At 41.9% G+C, this 16,333-nt stretch overlaps 3 protein-coding genes across 7 annotated transcripts in view; 2 read left to right on the top strand and 1 right to left on the bottom strand.

Moving 5' to 3' along the window:
• Positions 1-16,333, bottom strand: part of LOC106091359 (uncharacterized protein CG43867) — an 878,705-nt gene that overhangs the window by 651,849 nt on the left and 210,523 nt on the right. The gene's annotated exons all lie outside the window — the stretch shown is intronic.
• LOC106085331 (retinol dehydrogenase 13-like) lies at positions 823-2,048 on the top strand. Its single transcript, XM_059367855.1, has one exon. It carries the CDS (start codon positions 910-912, stop codon positions 1,927-1,929), a length of 1,020 nt encoding a protein of 339 aa, XP_059223838.1. The 5' UTR covers positions 823-909; the 3' UTR covers positions 1,930-2,048.
• LOC106085329 (retinol dehydrogenase 13-like) lies at positions 10,422-11,697 on the top strand. The gene has a single exon (XM_059367852.1). It carries the CDS (start codon positions 10,568-10,570, stop codon positions 11,591-11,593), a length of 1,026 nt encoding a protein of 341 aa, XP_059223835.1. The 5' UTR covers positions 10,422-10,567; the 3' UTR covers positions 11,594-11,697.

Raw genomic sequence — 16,333 nt, 5'->3', positions numbered from 1 at the left:
ATTATGACTTTCAACAACTGTGTTAAGAATGTTTCAAATCGGTCCATAACCTGATATAGCTGCCATATAAACCGATCTAGGGTCTTGACTTCTTGAGCCTCTACAGGGAGCAATTCCCATCCCATCTGGCTGAAATTTTTGCATGACGTGTTTTGTTATGACTTTCAACAACTGTGCTAAGGATAGTTCAAAACGGTCCATAACCTGATATACTTGCCATATAAACCGATCTGGGGTCTTGGCTTCTTGAGCCTCTAAAGAGCGCGCAAGTATTATCCGATTTGGCTGAAATTTTTACAACGGCTTCTGACATGACCTTTAACATACGTGTCGAATATGACATTAATCAGTTTACAGCCTAATACAGCTCCCCTATAAACCCATCTCCCTATTTTAGCCCCCAAATGTGCGTAATTCCTACTAGATTTGGTTGAAATTGTACACAATGACTCCATGGTCTCCAATATGGTCCGAAATGAACCATAACTTGATATTGTTCGAATAACATAACAATCCTTTTCTTTTGTCCTTTATTTGTTATGACCCAACACCATTTCATACAACGTTATTTATCGCTTATATAGATTTTAAAATAAATAAGCGATGGCAACCCTTTTTTCTTTAATCTCTTTCTTCATAACTAGAAGTCTCTCCCTTTTTCGCTCTCTCTCTCGCACATTCCATAAGCTCCCCAGTAGCCAACTAGATATGGCTGAACGAATGAGAGCTGCAGATGCCAAGCTAGTCATTCAGTGTGTAGATAAGTAGCTATTGGAACTCACGTTTTGTTAGTAAATAAAAAAATCAAATAAATAAAAAAAATCAATTAAAGTCATCGTGTGTACTGCTGAGAAATACATATAACTGATATAATTTATCTTTTTGGAATTGCATAAAATAATTGCAAACATGAAAGCTGCGGAATTTCTCAATATGATAATGTGCCGTGATCAGGTGCAAGTGATGTGTTTTGAGGGTGGACCCACATTTGAATTTGGCTTCTGGAGTTTGGCTACTCTGCTAATGATGTGGCTGTTCTACAGGTGGCGTGAGGGCCCTTCATATGAAAAGACCAACCGCATAGATGGCAAAGTGGTGATTGTAACCGGCAGCAATACCGGCATAGGCAAAGAAATTGCCTTGGAAATGGCCAAACGGGGTGCTCGTGTTATAATGGCCTGCCGTGATTTCGATAGGTGTGAAAAGGCCAGAAGAGAAATAGTGCAAATGTCGGGTAATACCAATGTTTTCAATCGCACCTTGGACTTGTCCTCTTTGCAATCGGTGCGGGAGTTTGCTGCCAAATTTAATGAGGAGGAAAATCGTTTGGATATTCTTATCAACAATGCTGGCATTATGGCCACCCCACGCAGACTAACAGTGGATGGCTATGAACAGCAGTTTGCGGTAAATCATTTGGGTCACTTTTTACTCACCAATTTGCTGTTGGATAAACTAAAATCTTCGGCACCCAGTCGTATAGTGGTCTTAAGTTCTTTGGCTCACATCTTTGGTCAGATTCAAAGAGACGATATCAACAGTGAGCGCAGCTATAATGCCTTCAAGGCCTATGGGCAAAGTAAATTGGCCAACATTTTATTTACCCGAAAATTGGCTAAAATGCTTAAAGACTCCAAGGTGGATGTTAATTGCCTACATCCTGGTTCGGTTAAAAGTGAATTGGCACGCTATAATATATTCCTAAAAGTGGGTAGTGACCTTACCTCCAACTTGTTTTTACGCTCCACCAAAGGTGGCGCTCAGACAGCCTTATATTTGGCCTTAGATCCTGAATTGGAGGGAGTCTCAGGTGGTTATTATGATCGCATGGCCTTGGTGCCATTACCACAGAAAGCTCGCGATGATGAAATGGCTGACTGGTTGTGGCGCAAGAGTGAAGAAATGGTTGCCCTGAAAAAGACTGATTGAGGAGCATGGATATGCTAACTACGGTCAAGAGGACAAATTATTTATAAGTTTATATTGTTGAAGATTGTTTTGTAAATATCCAAAAATAAGCTAAAAATACACAAATATGAAAAATAAAACAGTAGGTCAAGATGGGCCAAGTTTGATCAAAATGAAGAAGTCAAATCGGGGGATCGGTTTATATGTAAGTTTTATCCAGTTATGGACCCATTTGAAATATTATAAGCATGGCTCTTGGAAGTCATGCCCAAACATTCGCTACAAGATTTCAGGCAAATTGGATAACAATTGCACCCTGTAGATGTCCAAGGGTTCAAACCTGGAAATCGATTTATATGGGAGCTGTATCAGGTTATAGGTTGATGTGAACCTAACTAGGCACGGTTATTGGAAATCATAACTGAACACTGCGGGCAAGATTTCTGCCAAAACGGAATGTTAAAGCGCCCTCTATAGGCTCAAGATCTCAAATCGGTTGATCGGTTTATATGGGAGCTATATCAGGTTAAAGACCAATTTGGACTAAACTTACCACGCATATTGGTAGTCATAACAGAACATTACATAAAAATTTCAGTCTTATCGGATTATAAATGCGCCCTCTATAGGCTGGAGGTTTTAAATAGGGTGATGGTGATGCGGACAAGATTTCTGCCAAATCGGAATATTAATGCGCCCTCTACAGGCTCAAGATCCCAAAATCGGTTGATGGGTTTATAGGGGAGCTATATCAGGTTAAAGACCAATTTGGACCATACTTACCAAGCATGTTGGTAGTCATAACAGAACAGTACATGCAAAATTTCAGCCAAATCGGACAATCAATGCGCCCTCTATAGGCTGGAGGTTTGAAATAGGGTGATGGGTTTATATAGGAGCTATATCAGGTTATAAACCGATTCTGACCATACTTGGCATGGTTGTTGAAAGTCATAACAGAATATCACGCCCAAAATTTCAGCCAAATCGGACAATAAATGCGCCCTCTAGAGGGTCAAGATCTCAAATAGGGAGATCGGTTTAATGGGTGCTATATCAGGTTAAAGACCAAATTGGATAATACTTACCACGCATATTGGTAGTCATAACAGAACATTATATGCAAAATTTTAGCTAAATCGGACAATAAATGCGCCCTTTATAGGTTTGAGGGTTAAAATCGGGAAAAAGTTTTATATGGTAGCTATATCAGGTTGTATACCAATATAGCACCAAATCGTACTTGGCAGAGTTGTTGCAAGTCATAACAGAACATTACGCGCAAATTTTCAGCCCAATTGCATAATAATTGCGCTCTCTAGAGGCTCAAGAAGTCAAATCGCGAAAGCTTTATATGAGAGCTTTATCAAGTTATGAGATCTTTATCAAGCTATGGACCGATTTGAACCATTTCCGCACGGATGTTAGAAGTCATAACAAAACTCCAGGTGCAAAATTTCAGCCAAATAGGATAAAAATTGCGCCCTCTAGAGGGAGACTGGTTTATATGGGAGCTATATCAGGTTATGAACGGAACTATTTTCAGCATGAATGTTAATAATTGCGCCCTCTAGCGGCTGAACAATCAAACCGGGAGACTGGTATATATGAAAGCTTTATCAGGTTATGGACCGATTTGACTATTTTCTTCATTGACGTTAGATGTTGTAACAAAATCCCACGTGTAAAATTTCTGCCGAATGGAATATTAATCGCGCCACCTAGAGGCTCAAAAAGTCAAGACTGGCTTATATGGGAGCTATATCTGGTTATTTTAAAGGCTCAAAATTCAAATCAGGAAGGGTTTATATGGAAGCCTTATCATATTATGGCCCAAAGATTTGGCAGCCGAAAAAAATTTTCGAAATAGCGAGGTGACACATTTTCGAAATAGCCCGGATAAGCCAGGGCCTTGCCGCCGCTAATACCTCAGCTCTAACCATTGTTAATTTCGAAGAGATATCTCTACCCGTTCCCACACGGCATATGTTTTACTAGTTCTTTTCGATTCTATCCCACTGTGCGTTGGGCAGGTTAAGGCCCGTTGTGATTCATCATCATCCCTTTACTCCTTCCCATGAAATCTCTTTACTAAGCGAGCCGCCTGTTAACGTACTCTCTGTTTTCAATCGGATAAAAAGACGAACGCCTTGATCCTGCACAGATCTGGGCCTCTCAGTTCTTCTAGTTCCTGAAAGCAAAATGAAAGTAGTGTCCTGTGTTTACTTTGACATAAAGCAGGACATTGACCGCCAAGGCGTCGATTTCATGACACCACCGACAGATCTTATGATTCCTAATGCCAAAACGAGACATACGCTTAAGTACCTTATTATGTCCCTACTCAGATGTGCCTTCTCCATAGACAACAGACTATGTTACTTGTTCGATTTCGAGCTTTCGTCCCACAAAAGCTTTGTTTGTTCACATCCGTCTGTTATGTTCCAGCAAGGCTTGCACCCTATCTTGCAAGCACATCCCCTGTCTCGTTTCCTCTGGTTTCCTCGATACTATGCCCTGCTTAAATTCCACACCCCCTCTCCATGGGATATACCCATAGCTCCTAAATCCCTAAAGTCCGAATAGTACGGGCACTCAGTCAATAAGTGCATCCGTCATCAAACACATCCCCGCAGGCAGGACAACCTGCAGTCGACGCCAGGCCCCTCTTATGCAAAAATGCATTGAGAGAGCCATGTCCTGGCAGTAAAAACCCAAGACTCAGGCCAAAGCCAAAATCGGGTCTGACCACTATGAACATCGCGTCCCAAATGAATTGGTAGGTAACCCGTCCATTGCCACTGTCAGTTCAACGTGTCTTCCACCTATCATAAAGGCTATGGAAAAGGTGTGTCTTAAGCCGCCTAACATCCCCATTCGCTAGATCCGGATCAGGAAGCATATTCCTTTCATCAACATGAAGACCGCTCCTAGCCTTATACAAAACCGCGCGACGGATCACTCCAAATCAAGGAGCGCAGCACCCAACAACACCTGTACAGCACCTGAGGAGACAGTCCTACATAAAGGCGGGCATGCCAACTTAGCTGACCTCTGGCAAGAAGTCACTTTCTCTCCTTCATGAACAGTCTTGACTGCGTGATACCATACGGGCGCGCCATAAGTTGCACAGGGAACAAATAGAACCGCATGAATAGTCCTTGAAGTACGCCTGCTCAGACCCCAGTCACACACCTTTCCTTTACATGGTCCAAGTGGGCCAGGAAACGCACCCTCTCTGACATAACTACACCAAGGTTCTTGACCCGCGGCGAGTATCGCAATGACACCGGACCAGCTCTAATGAGCGGAGGTCGCCTAGAAGCCGATCTGCGCTTAAGCAGCATCAAAACTGTCTTTTAAGCAACCACCTCAACACATACACGATCACTCCATTCGCGCACCATACGCATGGCCTCCTCACCCAGGCGTTCAAGAGCAGCACTAGACTGTCCCTCAACCAAGATGAGGAGGTCATAATCACAAACCTTAAAAGAACGCGCCGACAGCTGAAGCAGAGAATCTATCATGAGGTTCCAAATGAATGGACCACAAATGGAACCCTGCAGACAGCTCCTTACAATGTCCTTCCAGACCGTTTCGCTGGCCCCAACCAGACAAGCCCTTCTGTCACTAAAGTAACTGCGCCACAGATGAATCTCCTGACCAACCTCGCGAGCACGCTACGCCATAAAAGGTTGTCAAATACTCCCTTGAAATCGGCAAATATGCCCAAGACATATTTGACGTTAGACCCGCTCACACAATCCTGGACATACGCGCCAACAACTAAAGCAGAGAATCCATCATGAGGTTCCAAATCAATGGACCACAAATGGAACGCTGCGGACAGCCCAGTACAACGTCCTTCCAGACCGTTTCGCTGACCCCAACCATACAAGCCCTTCTGTCACTAAAGTAACTGCGCCACGGACCAATCTCTTGAGATCCCACCTCAACCAACCTCGCGAGCACGCTACGCCATAAAAGGTTTTCAAATACTCCCTTGAAATCGGCAAATATGCCCAAGACATATTTGACCCGCTCACACAATCCTGGACATACGCGCCAACAGCTGAAGCAAAGAATCTATCATGAGGTTCCAAATGAATGGACCACAAATGGAACCCTGCGGACAGCCCAGTACAACGTCCTTCCAGACCGTTTTGCTGGCAGGTTGAATTTCAAAGACATATTTGGCATTCGACCCGCTCACACACAACTGGACATACAACCAGGCATTAATAGTACTTCTACCCTGGAGAAACCCGAACTGATACGGGGATGTACCCTCGCTGTTGCTCTCCTTAAGCTTGTCCACCATCACTCGTTCCAGAATCTTGCCAATTACTGGAAGCAAGCTAATGACACGGTAGGACCTCGGGTTACTCTTGACATACTCCGGCGACTTAAGCAAAACAACAACTCGGGCACATTTCCACGCACGCGGGAAGTACCCTTTCTCCGCACTATCATACCATCCATACCTAGAGACTTCCTGCCTCTGATCCGACGAATACTACTTTCTACTTCATAACTCTTCAAACTCGGACACACGAACATCTCCTGTCTGGAAGCCAGCTCGAGAGGTTGCCCCAGGATGATAGCACAGTGCTACCAACCTGGAGCCCCCAAAGTCAAATGCTTTTATACATTTGGTCAGTCATACCATCCATACCTAGAGACTTCCTTCCCCTGATTCGACGAATACTACTTTCTACTTCATAATTCTTCAAACCCGGACACACGAACATCTCCTCCCTGGAAGCCAGCCAGTACTCAGGCATCACCTGCTAAAAGCTTTCAAACATTTGGTCAGTCATACCATCCATTCCTAAAGACTTCCTGCCCCTGATCCGACGAATACTACTTTTTACTTCATAACTCTTCAAACCCGAACACACAAACATCTCCTACCTGAAAGCCAGCTCGAGAGGTCGCCCCCAGGATGATAGCGCAGTGCTACCAACCTGGAGCCCCCCAAACTCAAATTTTTTATACATTTGGTCAGTCATACCATCCATACCTAGAGACTTCCTGCCCCTGATCCGCTTCCTGAAGGCCAGCTCGAGAAGTCGCCCCCAGGATGATAGCACAGTGCTACCAACCTGGAGCCCCCAAAGTCAAATGCTTTTATACATTTGGTCAGTCATCCATACCTAGAGACTTCCTGCCCCTGATCCAACGAATACTACTTTCTACTTCATAACTCTTCAAACTCGGAGACACTAACTTCTCCACCCTAGAAGCCACCTCGAGAGGTCGCCGCCACGATGGTAGCACAGTGCTACCAACCTGGAGTCCCCCAAAGTCAAATGCTTTTATACATTTGGTCAGTCATACCATCCATACCTAGAGACTTCCTGCCCCTGATCCGACGAATACTACTTTCTACTTCATAACTCTTCAAACCCGGACACACTAACATCTTCTCCCTGGAAGCCAGCTCGAGAGGTCGCCCCCAGGATGATAGCACAGTGCTACCAACCTGGAGCCCCCCAAAGTCAAATGCTTTTATACATTTGGTCAGTCATACCATCCATACCTAGAGACTTCCTGCCCCGGATCCGACGAATACTACTTTCTACTTCATAACTCTCCAAACCCAGACACAAACATCTCCTCCCTGGAAGCCAGCTCGAGGGGTCGCCCCCAGGATGGTAGCGCAGTGCTACCAACCTGGAGCCCCCAAAGCCAAATGCTTTTATATATTTGGTCAGTCATACTATCCATACCTAGCGACTTCCTGCCCCTGATCCGACGAATACTACTTTCTACTTCATAACTCTTCAAACTCGGAGACACTAACTTCTCCAGCCTGGAAGCCAGCTCGAGAGGTCGCACCCAGGATGATAGCACAGTGCTACCAACCTGGAGCCCCCCAAAGTCAAATGCTTTTATACATACCATCCATACCTAGAGACTTCCCCCCCAGGATGGGGGCCCCTCCCACAGTGCTACCAACCTGAAGCCCCCCAAAGTCAACCTGCCTGCTAAAATCACCACCTCGCCGGCAAACCCTGTACAAAAGACCCCAGGGATCATCGCTACGGTCACGTACAAACCTCCTCCAGACCTCCTCTTACGCCCTAGCAAGCATGTCCTTGTACGTCCTAAGCTCACGCAAATACGCCTCGCGACGAAAAGACAAATAATCAGCATCGGAACGCCTAGCAACCTGAAACCAACTCCTAAGCCTTCTTACAGCGGTCAAAAAAAGTATTCATCATTCAATGTTTTTTTTTTAATAAGTCTACAAAAGACAATTGGAATAAAAACATATTAAACTAATGATGCAGTAGTGCTTGTGTGATATATATGTACACAATTTCATTGTTTTTAAAGAAAAAAATAGTATTTATTGGAACAAAAAGGGCCATTTTACAGCTGAACACAAAAAATTAAACAAAAAAAGTATTCATCATTGCAAAAAAATAAATAACATAATTTAAAAAAATTAATACTTTGTTATTCGACCACCGCGTCTTATAACTTCTTTTAAACGGTTTGACATCGATTGGACTAATTTAGCGGTTATATTTTGGTCTATATTAGTCCATTCCTCCATTATCACCTGTTGCATTTGACTCTTGCTCGAAAAATTGCGCGTTCTCAATTTGCGTTCGAGATGTTCCCAAAGATGTTCAATTGGGTTCAAGTCGGGACTTTGAGGAGGAGTTTTAATGACTTTGGGGCAGTTATACAGCATCCACATCTTGGTATTTAAAGCAGAATGTTTGGGGTCATTATCTTGATAATATTGAAAGTTATTACCAAGCCCAAGTTTTACAGCCTATCTTTTAAATTCCTCTTTAAAATGTCAATGTAATACTTATGATCCATTACTCCATTAATAATTTCAAGATTTCCCGCTCCTGAAGCCGCCATACACCCCCAAACCATTAAACCACCTCCACCATGTTTTACAGTAGCAACTGTGTTTCGTTCTTCAAGCTCTGTATTTGGTTTTCTGTACACTATGACCTTTCCATCGCACCCAAAAAGATTAAACTTGCTCTCGTCTGCAAAAATGACTGTTTTCCAAAATGATTCGGGATGTTTTACATACATTTTTGCGAAGTTTAGCCTATTCACTCGGTTTATTTTATTTATAAAGGGCTTCTTACGTGCAGTTCTTCCTCTGTAACTATGCCTTTTGAGTGTATTTCGAATTGTTTGTGTAGTAACTTCCTTCCCTAAATATTCCATAGTGTTTTTACGAAAAATGGTCTCATTTGTCTTCGGAGTTTTCTGAACTTGCCGCACTAGCCAACGCACATCTCCAACTGAAAGTGCTTTTGGTCGACCAGATCTTGGTTTATTGTCAACAGTTTTCGTTTCTGTCCACTTTCTGATGATGGATTGTATAGTAGATCGTGGTCTATTTAATATTTCACTGATAGTTTTTTGAGTTAAACCATTCCTGTGGTGTTTTATTATCAAAACTTTTACCTCATCAGAAACCTCGTTTTGCTTACGACCCATTTTGACAAAAACTATATTTTCAATGAAATTAAATATTTGCTGTCAAGGGCAAAGCCTCCTTTACTAAATAAAACAGAAAAGGGGGATTCCCAAATAATATTTGAATTTGACTTTGATGATAGCACATCAATGATGAATACTTTTTTTGTTCTGTTTTTGGTGTTATTATATAAAATTGCATTTTTTGCGCTAATTAAATTTATTTTTTGAATTTATTTTAAAACATATTACGAAAAATAAACTATTGCATAAAACTGCATTATTTGTTTACTTTAAATTTTCTTCAATTACCCAAAATAAGTGAATTTATTATCAATTTTGCTAATGATGAATACTTTTTTTGACCGCTGTATATTCCTCCGCATCAGATTCAGCTCCCGACTCCACCATCGGACCTTACTTGGCCTCGTAAAACTGCCTTCTGCAAAGGAGTGCATCATTAGCCGCACTCATCCGTCGTTCCAGCAAAGCGACCTGATCGTTCAACGTCAGTCTACTAAAATAGTTACGGAAAATTAACATCTGACAAGATTTCGACATAGATTCTATGTAGTACGTAAACTTGGTGGTGTATGGTATTATTGGGTTGCCCAAAAAGTAATTGCGGATTTTTTAAAAGAAAGTAAATGCATTTTTAATAAAACTTGGAATGAACTTTAATCAAATATACTTTTTTTCGCTTTTTTTCTAAAGCAAGCTAAAAGTAACAGCTGATAACTGACAGAAGAAAGAATGCAATAACAGAGTCACAAGCTGTGAAAAAATTTGTCAACGCCGACTATATGAAAAATCCGCAATTACTTTTTGGGCACCCCAATATATGGTCGGCTGCGCAGGACTTTTGCCTTGCTTTACTGGTTTTTTCAAGCTAAAATTTTTAAAAAAATTAATGAGAATAGTTCTGAAAACCATTTGCCCCACCGTACTGAGGAAAGTACGAATGTAATGAGTTTTATATGCATGCCGCATATTCTCAGTGCTGCCAACTGACACTGCTACTGACAGGTAGTACACATTGAGCAGCTGCCTGTTTATTCAGTGTTTATAGAGAAATCGATTAAGAAACACCACGTATGAGAATAACCGGGCAGATAAAACAAGTAAACGTTAACAATTACAAAACAATCCAAACCGGTTAAAATAAAAGCTAAGCTGTACAGAGGTCAGCTCAATCATGAAAATTGCCGATTTGCTCAACAAATTTCTGTGCCGTGATCAAGTGCAAATTTTGTGCTTCGAAGGTGGTTCCATGTTTGAGTTTGCCTTCTGGAGTTTGGCCTCTTTGCTATCAGTGTGGGCTTTTTACAAGTGGCGCGAGGGTCCCTCTTACCGCAAAACTAATCGCATAGATGGCAAGGTGGTTATTGTCACCGGCAGCAATACCGGCATAGGCAAAGAGATTGCCTTGGAATTGGCCAAACGTGGTGGCCGAGTTTACCTGGCCTGCCGTGATTTCCAGAAATGTGAAAAAGCTCGCCAAGAAATCATTCAGCTAACGGGTAACAAAAACATTTTTAATCGCACCTTGGACTTGGCCTCTTTACAATCGGTGCGTGAGTTTGCTGCCAAATTTAATCAGGAGGAAAATCGTTTGGATATTCTTATCAATAATGCTGGCATTATGGCCACACCACGCAAACTAACCGTCGATGGTTATGAGCAGCAGTTTGCGGTAAATCATTTGGGTCACTTTTTACTCACCAATTTGCTGTTGGACAAGTTAAAAGCCTCGGCTCCCAGTCGTATAGTAGTCCTTAGCTCTTTGGCTCATATCTTTGGTCGCATACAAAAGGAGGATATTAACAGTGAGAAGAGCTATAATCCTTTTACAGCCTATGGCCAAAGTAAATTGGCCAATATTTTATTTACCAGAAAATTGGCAAAAATGCTCAAGGACTCAAATGCCCAAGTCGATGTGAATTGTTTACACCCGGGCTCAGTGCAAAGTGAATTGACACGCAATAATATATTATTGAAGGTGGGCAGTGCCTTGGGCTCTAAATTGGTGTTACGCTCCACCAAGGGTGGAGCCCAAACAGCTTTGTATTTGGCTTTGGATCCTGAATTGGAAGGTGTTTCAGGAGGTTATTATGATCGCATGACTAGGCCACGCATAGCGAAGAAGGCACGAGATGATGAAATGGCCGACTGGTTGTGGAAGAAGAGTGAAGAAATGGTAGCATTGAAGAAAAAGAATTGAAGAGTATGAAAATTCTAGTCTATACAAGCTATAAATAATTGTAAATACCTACATAACAAAAATTTTTATTAAAAAATAAAACAAAATTCTAAAAAATTTTTAAATATTCGATGGTTGCCATTTTAACGACTAAAAACGAGTGACGTTCATTAACAAGTAAAAGCGTGCTAAGTTCGGCCGGGCCGAATCTTGGGGCCCACCACCATAGATTCTATGGGAGCTATATCTAGTTATAGACCGAAGTAAAAGCGTGCTAAGTTCAGCCGGGCCGAATTTTGGGAACACACCACCATAGATTCTGTTAAAATATGGGAGCTATATGTAGTTATAAACCGAACTGGATCTTACCTGGCGCAGTTTTTGAGAGTCATAACGAAACACTTTATGCAAAAATTCAGCCAAATCGATAAAAATAGCAGCTTGTAAGGGCTCAAGAAATCAAATCGGGAGATTGCTTTATATGGGAGCTACATCAGGTTCTTTACCGATTTGGACATTCCTAGACACAGTTGTTGGAAGTCAAAATTTAAGACAAATCGGGCAAAAATTGCGGCTTCCAGTGGGTCAGGAAGTCAAATCGGGAGATCGGTTAAAATGGGAGCTATATCAGGTTATAGACCGAACTGGACCTTACCTGGCACAGTTGTTGGGAGTCATAACGGAACACTATATGCAAAATTTCAGCCAAATCGGAAAAAAATCGCAGCTTGTAAGAGCTCAAGAAGTCAAATCTGGACATCAGTTTATATGGCAGCTATATTATGTTCCTGACCGATTTGAACCGTACTTGGCACTGTTGTTGAAAGTCAAAATAGAACACTATGTGCCAAATTTCAGCCAAATCGGGCAAAAATTGCGGCTTCCAGGGGCTCAGGAAGTCAAATCGGGAGATCGCTTTATATGGGAGCTATATCAGGTTCTTGACCGATTTGGACCGTACTTGGCTCCGTTGGTGGGAGTCATAACAGAATACTTTGTGCAAAATTTCAGCCAAATCGGATGAAAATTGAGGCTTCCAAGTGCTCAAGAAGTCAAATCGGGAAATCGCTTTATATGGGAACTATATCAGGTTCTTGACCGATTTGGACCGTACATGGCACAATTGTTGGAAGTCAAAATAGAATACTATGGTCCAAATTTCAGCCAAATTGAACAAACATGGTGTCTTCCATGGGCTCAGGAAGTCAAATCGGGAGATCGGTTTATATGGGAGCTATATCTGAATCTGAACCGATATGGCCCATTTGCAATTCCCAACGACCCACATCTATAGTTAGTATCTGTGTAAAATTTCAAGCGGCTAGCTTTACGCGTTCGACCGCTATTGTGATTTCGACAGATGGACATGGCTAGTTCGAATTAGAATTCGGCCGGGCCGAATCTTGGGTAGCCAAGGTAGTGGCAAAAAATAGTGCAAAAGTCAGCAAATATGTCTGGTTTGGGGTATGGGGCCTAAAAAGAATCAATAACGAACTCCACTGTCTTTAAGACCCAAATTGTCATGGTGAGCAAATACGTCCAATATGGGGGTGGGACGTCCCCTAGACAGTTGTTCCCATATTTTCATAGTCGGCAAACAGGTTCGGTTTGAGGCGTGTTTTGGGGGATGTGGGGGCCACTCAGCGACTTGGGCCTTAAAAGTCTATATCAGATTCGTGTTGTATTCTAAAATATCTCTTATATGAGCCCCATATTGCAATAGTTAGCAAATACTTCCTACTTGGGTGGTGTTATGGGGGTGGGGTGGCTTTACTCCCAAAAACCGATCATTTGATCCCCATATTGCTATGGTCGTAAATTTGTCCCCTTTGGGGGATGTTTTTGAGGAGAGGCGCCCCCAAACACTAGGTCCCACTTTTGGACATAAGATTCGTATTCTACACCCAAATACCTTTTATTTGAGTTCCATATTGCCAATGATCAGTAAATAAGCCCAATTTGGGGATTTTTGGGGAAGGGATGGGCCCCCAGAAACTTGGCCCTGCATTCGGATATCAGATTCGTAATCTACTCGCAAAGACCTTTCATTTGAGTCCCATATTGCCATGGTCGGTATATATGTCCGATTTAGGGGTGTTTTGGGGGTTGGGTTGGTCCCCCAAACACTTGGTCCCACAATTGGATATCAGATACGTTTCCTACTCTCAAATACATTTCATTTAAGTCCCATATTGTCGTGATTGGTCAAAACATATATTTGGTAGGTTTTGGGGGTGAAGCGGCCCCCAAGGTACCCCATCCGAAATTTGGATACCAAATTTTCGTTTTTAGGTTACTATAAGAGAGCAAAACCGAAATTTCGCTAAAATCTCACCATCCATCTCCGAGATCTGGCATTTTTGGAAATTGTGGTAAAGGGGAGGGACCGCCTCTCCTTCAGATATCAAACAAGGCAAAAGTCGGGCGGTGCCGACTTTATAATACCCTACACCTACCCTATTAAAACAGAAGGGGGCTACATCTAATTCTGAACGAATTTTGATGGACCTCGGCGCATGTATCCAGATAGATTATTAAAATTCCTGTATAAAAATTCGAGCAAAGAAAATATGTTCAAAATGTACTAACTACGGTTGACAAATGACAACATATTACCCAAAATCTGACGCAGATGTACATGGGAGCTATATCTAAATCTGAACCGATTTCGTCCAAACTTTATGGATACTGTGGAAGTCGTCGAGAAAAGCGCGGTACGAAATTTTCGGAAGATTAAATGCGCTTCCAGTAGGTCTAGGAGTGAAAATCGGGCGATATATATATTATATGAGACCTACATCTAAATCTGAACCGATTTCTATAATATTGAGAGTCATAAGAAAGTCCCTCCTGCCCAATTTCCAGAGAATCGGTTAACAAATGACCATTTTTATTGCTGTATTACTGCAAATCGGACGAACATTTATATGGGAACTATATCCAAATCTGAACCGACTTTTATGAAATTCACCAGCAACATTGAGAGTCATAGGGAAATCATTCATGGCGAATTTCCAGAGAATCGGTTAACAAATGACCACTTTATTGCTGCCTTAGTGCAAATCGAACGAACATATATATGGGAACTATATCCAAATCTGTATCGATTTTTTCCAATTTCAATAGACTTCGTCTCTAAGCCGAAAAACAAGCCCATACCAAATTTGAAGACGATCGGATGAAAATTGCGACCTGCACTTTGTACACAAATTAACATGGACAGAAGGACAGGCAGACAGACGGGCATAGCTAAATCGAATCAGAAAGTGATTCTGAGTCGATCGGTATACTTATCAATGGGTCTTTCTCTCTTCCTTTTGGGTATTACAAACAATTTCTCTAAGTGTATTATAACACTGTACCACAGTAGTGGTGTAGGGTATAATAATGAAGTAATCTATATTCACCATGGGTCCAAAATGCACCATCTGTGAAAATTTCAAAAAAATCGGTTCACCGGTTTTTGAGTCTATGCTGAACAAACAAGCCAACGCAATTTGATTTTTATACCCTCCACCATAGGATGGGGGGTAAACTAATTTCGCCATTCTGTTTGTAACTACTCGAAAAATTCGTCTGAGACCCCATAAAGTATATATATTCTTGATCGTCGCGACATTTTATGTCGATCTAGCCATGGCCGTCCGTCTGTCTATCCGTCCGTCCGTCTGTCTGTCGAAAGCACGCTAACTTCCGAAGGAGTAAAGCTAGCCGCTTGAAATTTTGCGCAAATACTTATTATTAGTGTAAGTCGGTTGGTATTGTAAATGGGCTATATCGGTCCACGTTTTGATATAGCTGCCATATAAACCAATCTTGGGTCTAGACTTCTTGAGCCTCTAGAGGGCGCAATTCTTATCCGATTGGACTGAAATTTTGCACGACGTGTTTTGTTATGATATCCAACAACTGTGCCGAGTATGGTTCAAATCGGTCCATAACCTGATATAGCTGCCATATTAACCGATCTTGGGTCTTGACTTCTTGAGCCTCTAGAGTGCGCAATTCTTATCCGATTGGAATGAAATTTTGCACGACGTGTTTTGTTATGACATGCAACAACTGTGGCGAGTATGGTTTAAATCGGTCCATAACCTGATATAGCTGCCATATAAACCGATCTTGGGTCTTGACTTCTTGAGCCTCTAGAGGTCGCAATTATTATCCGATTTGCCTGAAATTTTGTGCGACGGATCCTCTCATGACCATCAACATACGTATTTATTATGGTCTGAATCGGTCTATAGCCCGATACAGCTCCCATATAAATCGATCTCTCTATTTTTCTTCTTGAGCCCCCAAAGGGCGCAATTCTTATTCGAATTAACTTACATTTTACACAGGTCTCCAACATATAATTTAATTGTGGTCCAAGCCGGACCATATCTTGATATCGCTCTAATAGCAGAGGAAATCTTTTCTTATATCCTTTTTTGCCTAAGAAGAGATGCCGGGAAAAGAACTCGACAAATGCGATCCATGGTGGAGGGTATATAAGATTCTGCCCGGCCGAACTTTGCACGCTTTTACTTGTTATATATAAGAAAAAGAAAGATATTTATGTCGCACCTTCTCATACAAGCGAGACCACTGTGCAGTCATGTCTCTCCATCTTTCTGTACATCTAACAAAAGCAAGCTATCTTCCGAATTGCTTGTTGGCGTAGGTGGGTTTCATATGTAAATCTGCATATTGGTCTATGTTTTTATACACCACATCTGATTTAGCTTGTTTCGAATAGACTGAAATTGTGCACGTAGT

Source organism: Stomoxys calcitrans, chromosome 4 (genome assembly GCF_963082655.1).
Source record: "Stomoxys calcitrans chromosome 4, idStoCalc2.1, whole genome shotgun sequence".
NCBI lineage: Eukaryota > Metazoa > Arthropoda > Insecta > Diptera > Muscidae > Stomoxys > Stomoxys calcitrans.
This window is presented reverse-complemented; position numbering and strand designations above follow the sequence as displayed.

Bases quoted from the DNA above. Each gene is read 5' to 3' on its own strand.
- LOC106085331 (XM_059367855.1), top strand. From the start codon at position 910: ATGAAAGCTGCGGAATTTCTCAATATGATAATGTGCCGTGATCAGGTG.
- LOC106085329 (XM_059367852.1), top strand. From the start codon at position 10,568: ATGAAAATTGCCGATTTGCTCAACAAATTTCTGTGCCGTGATCAAGTG.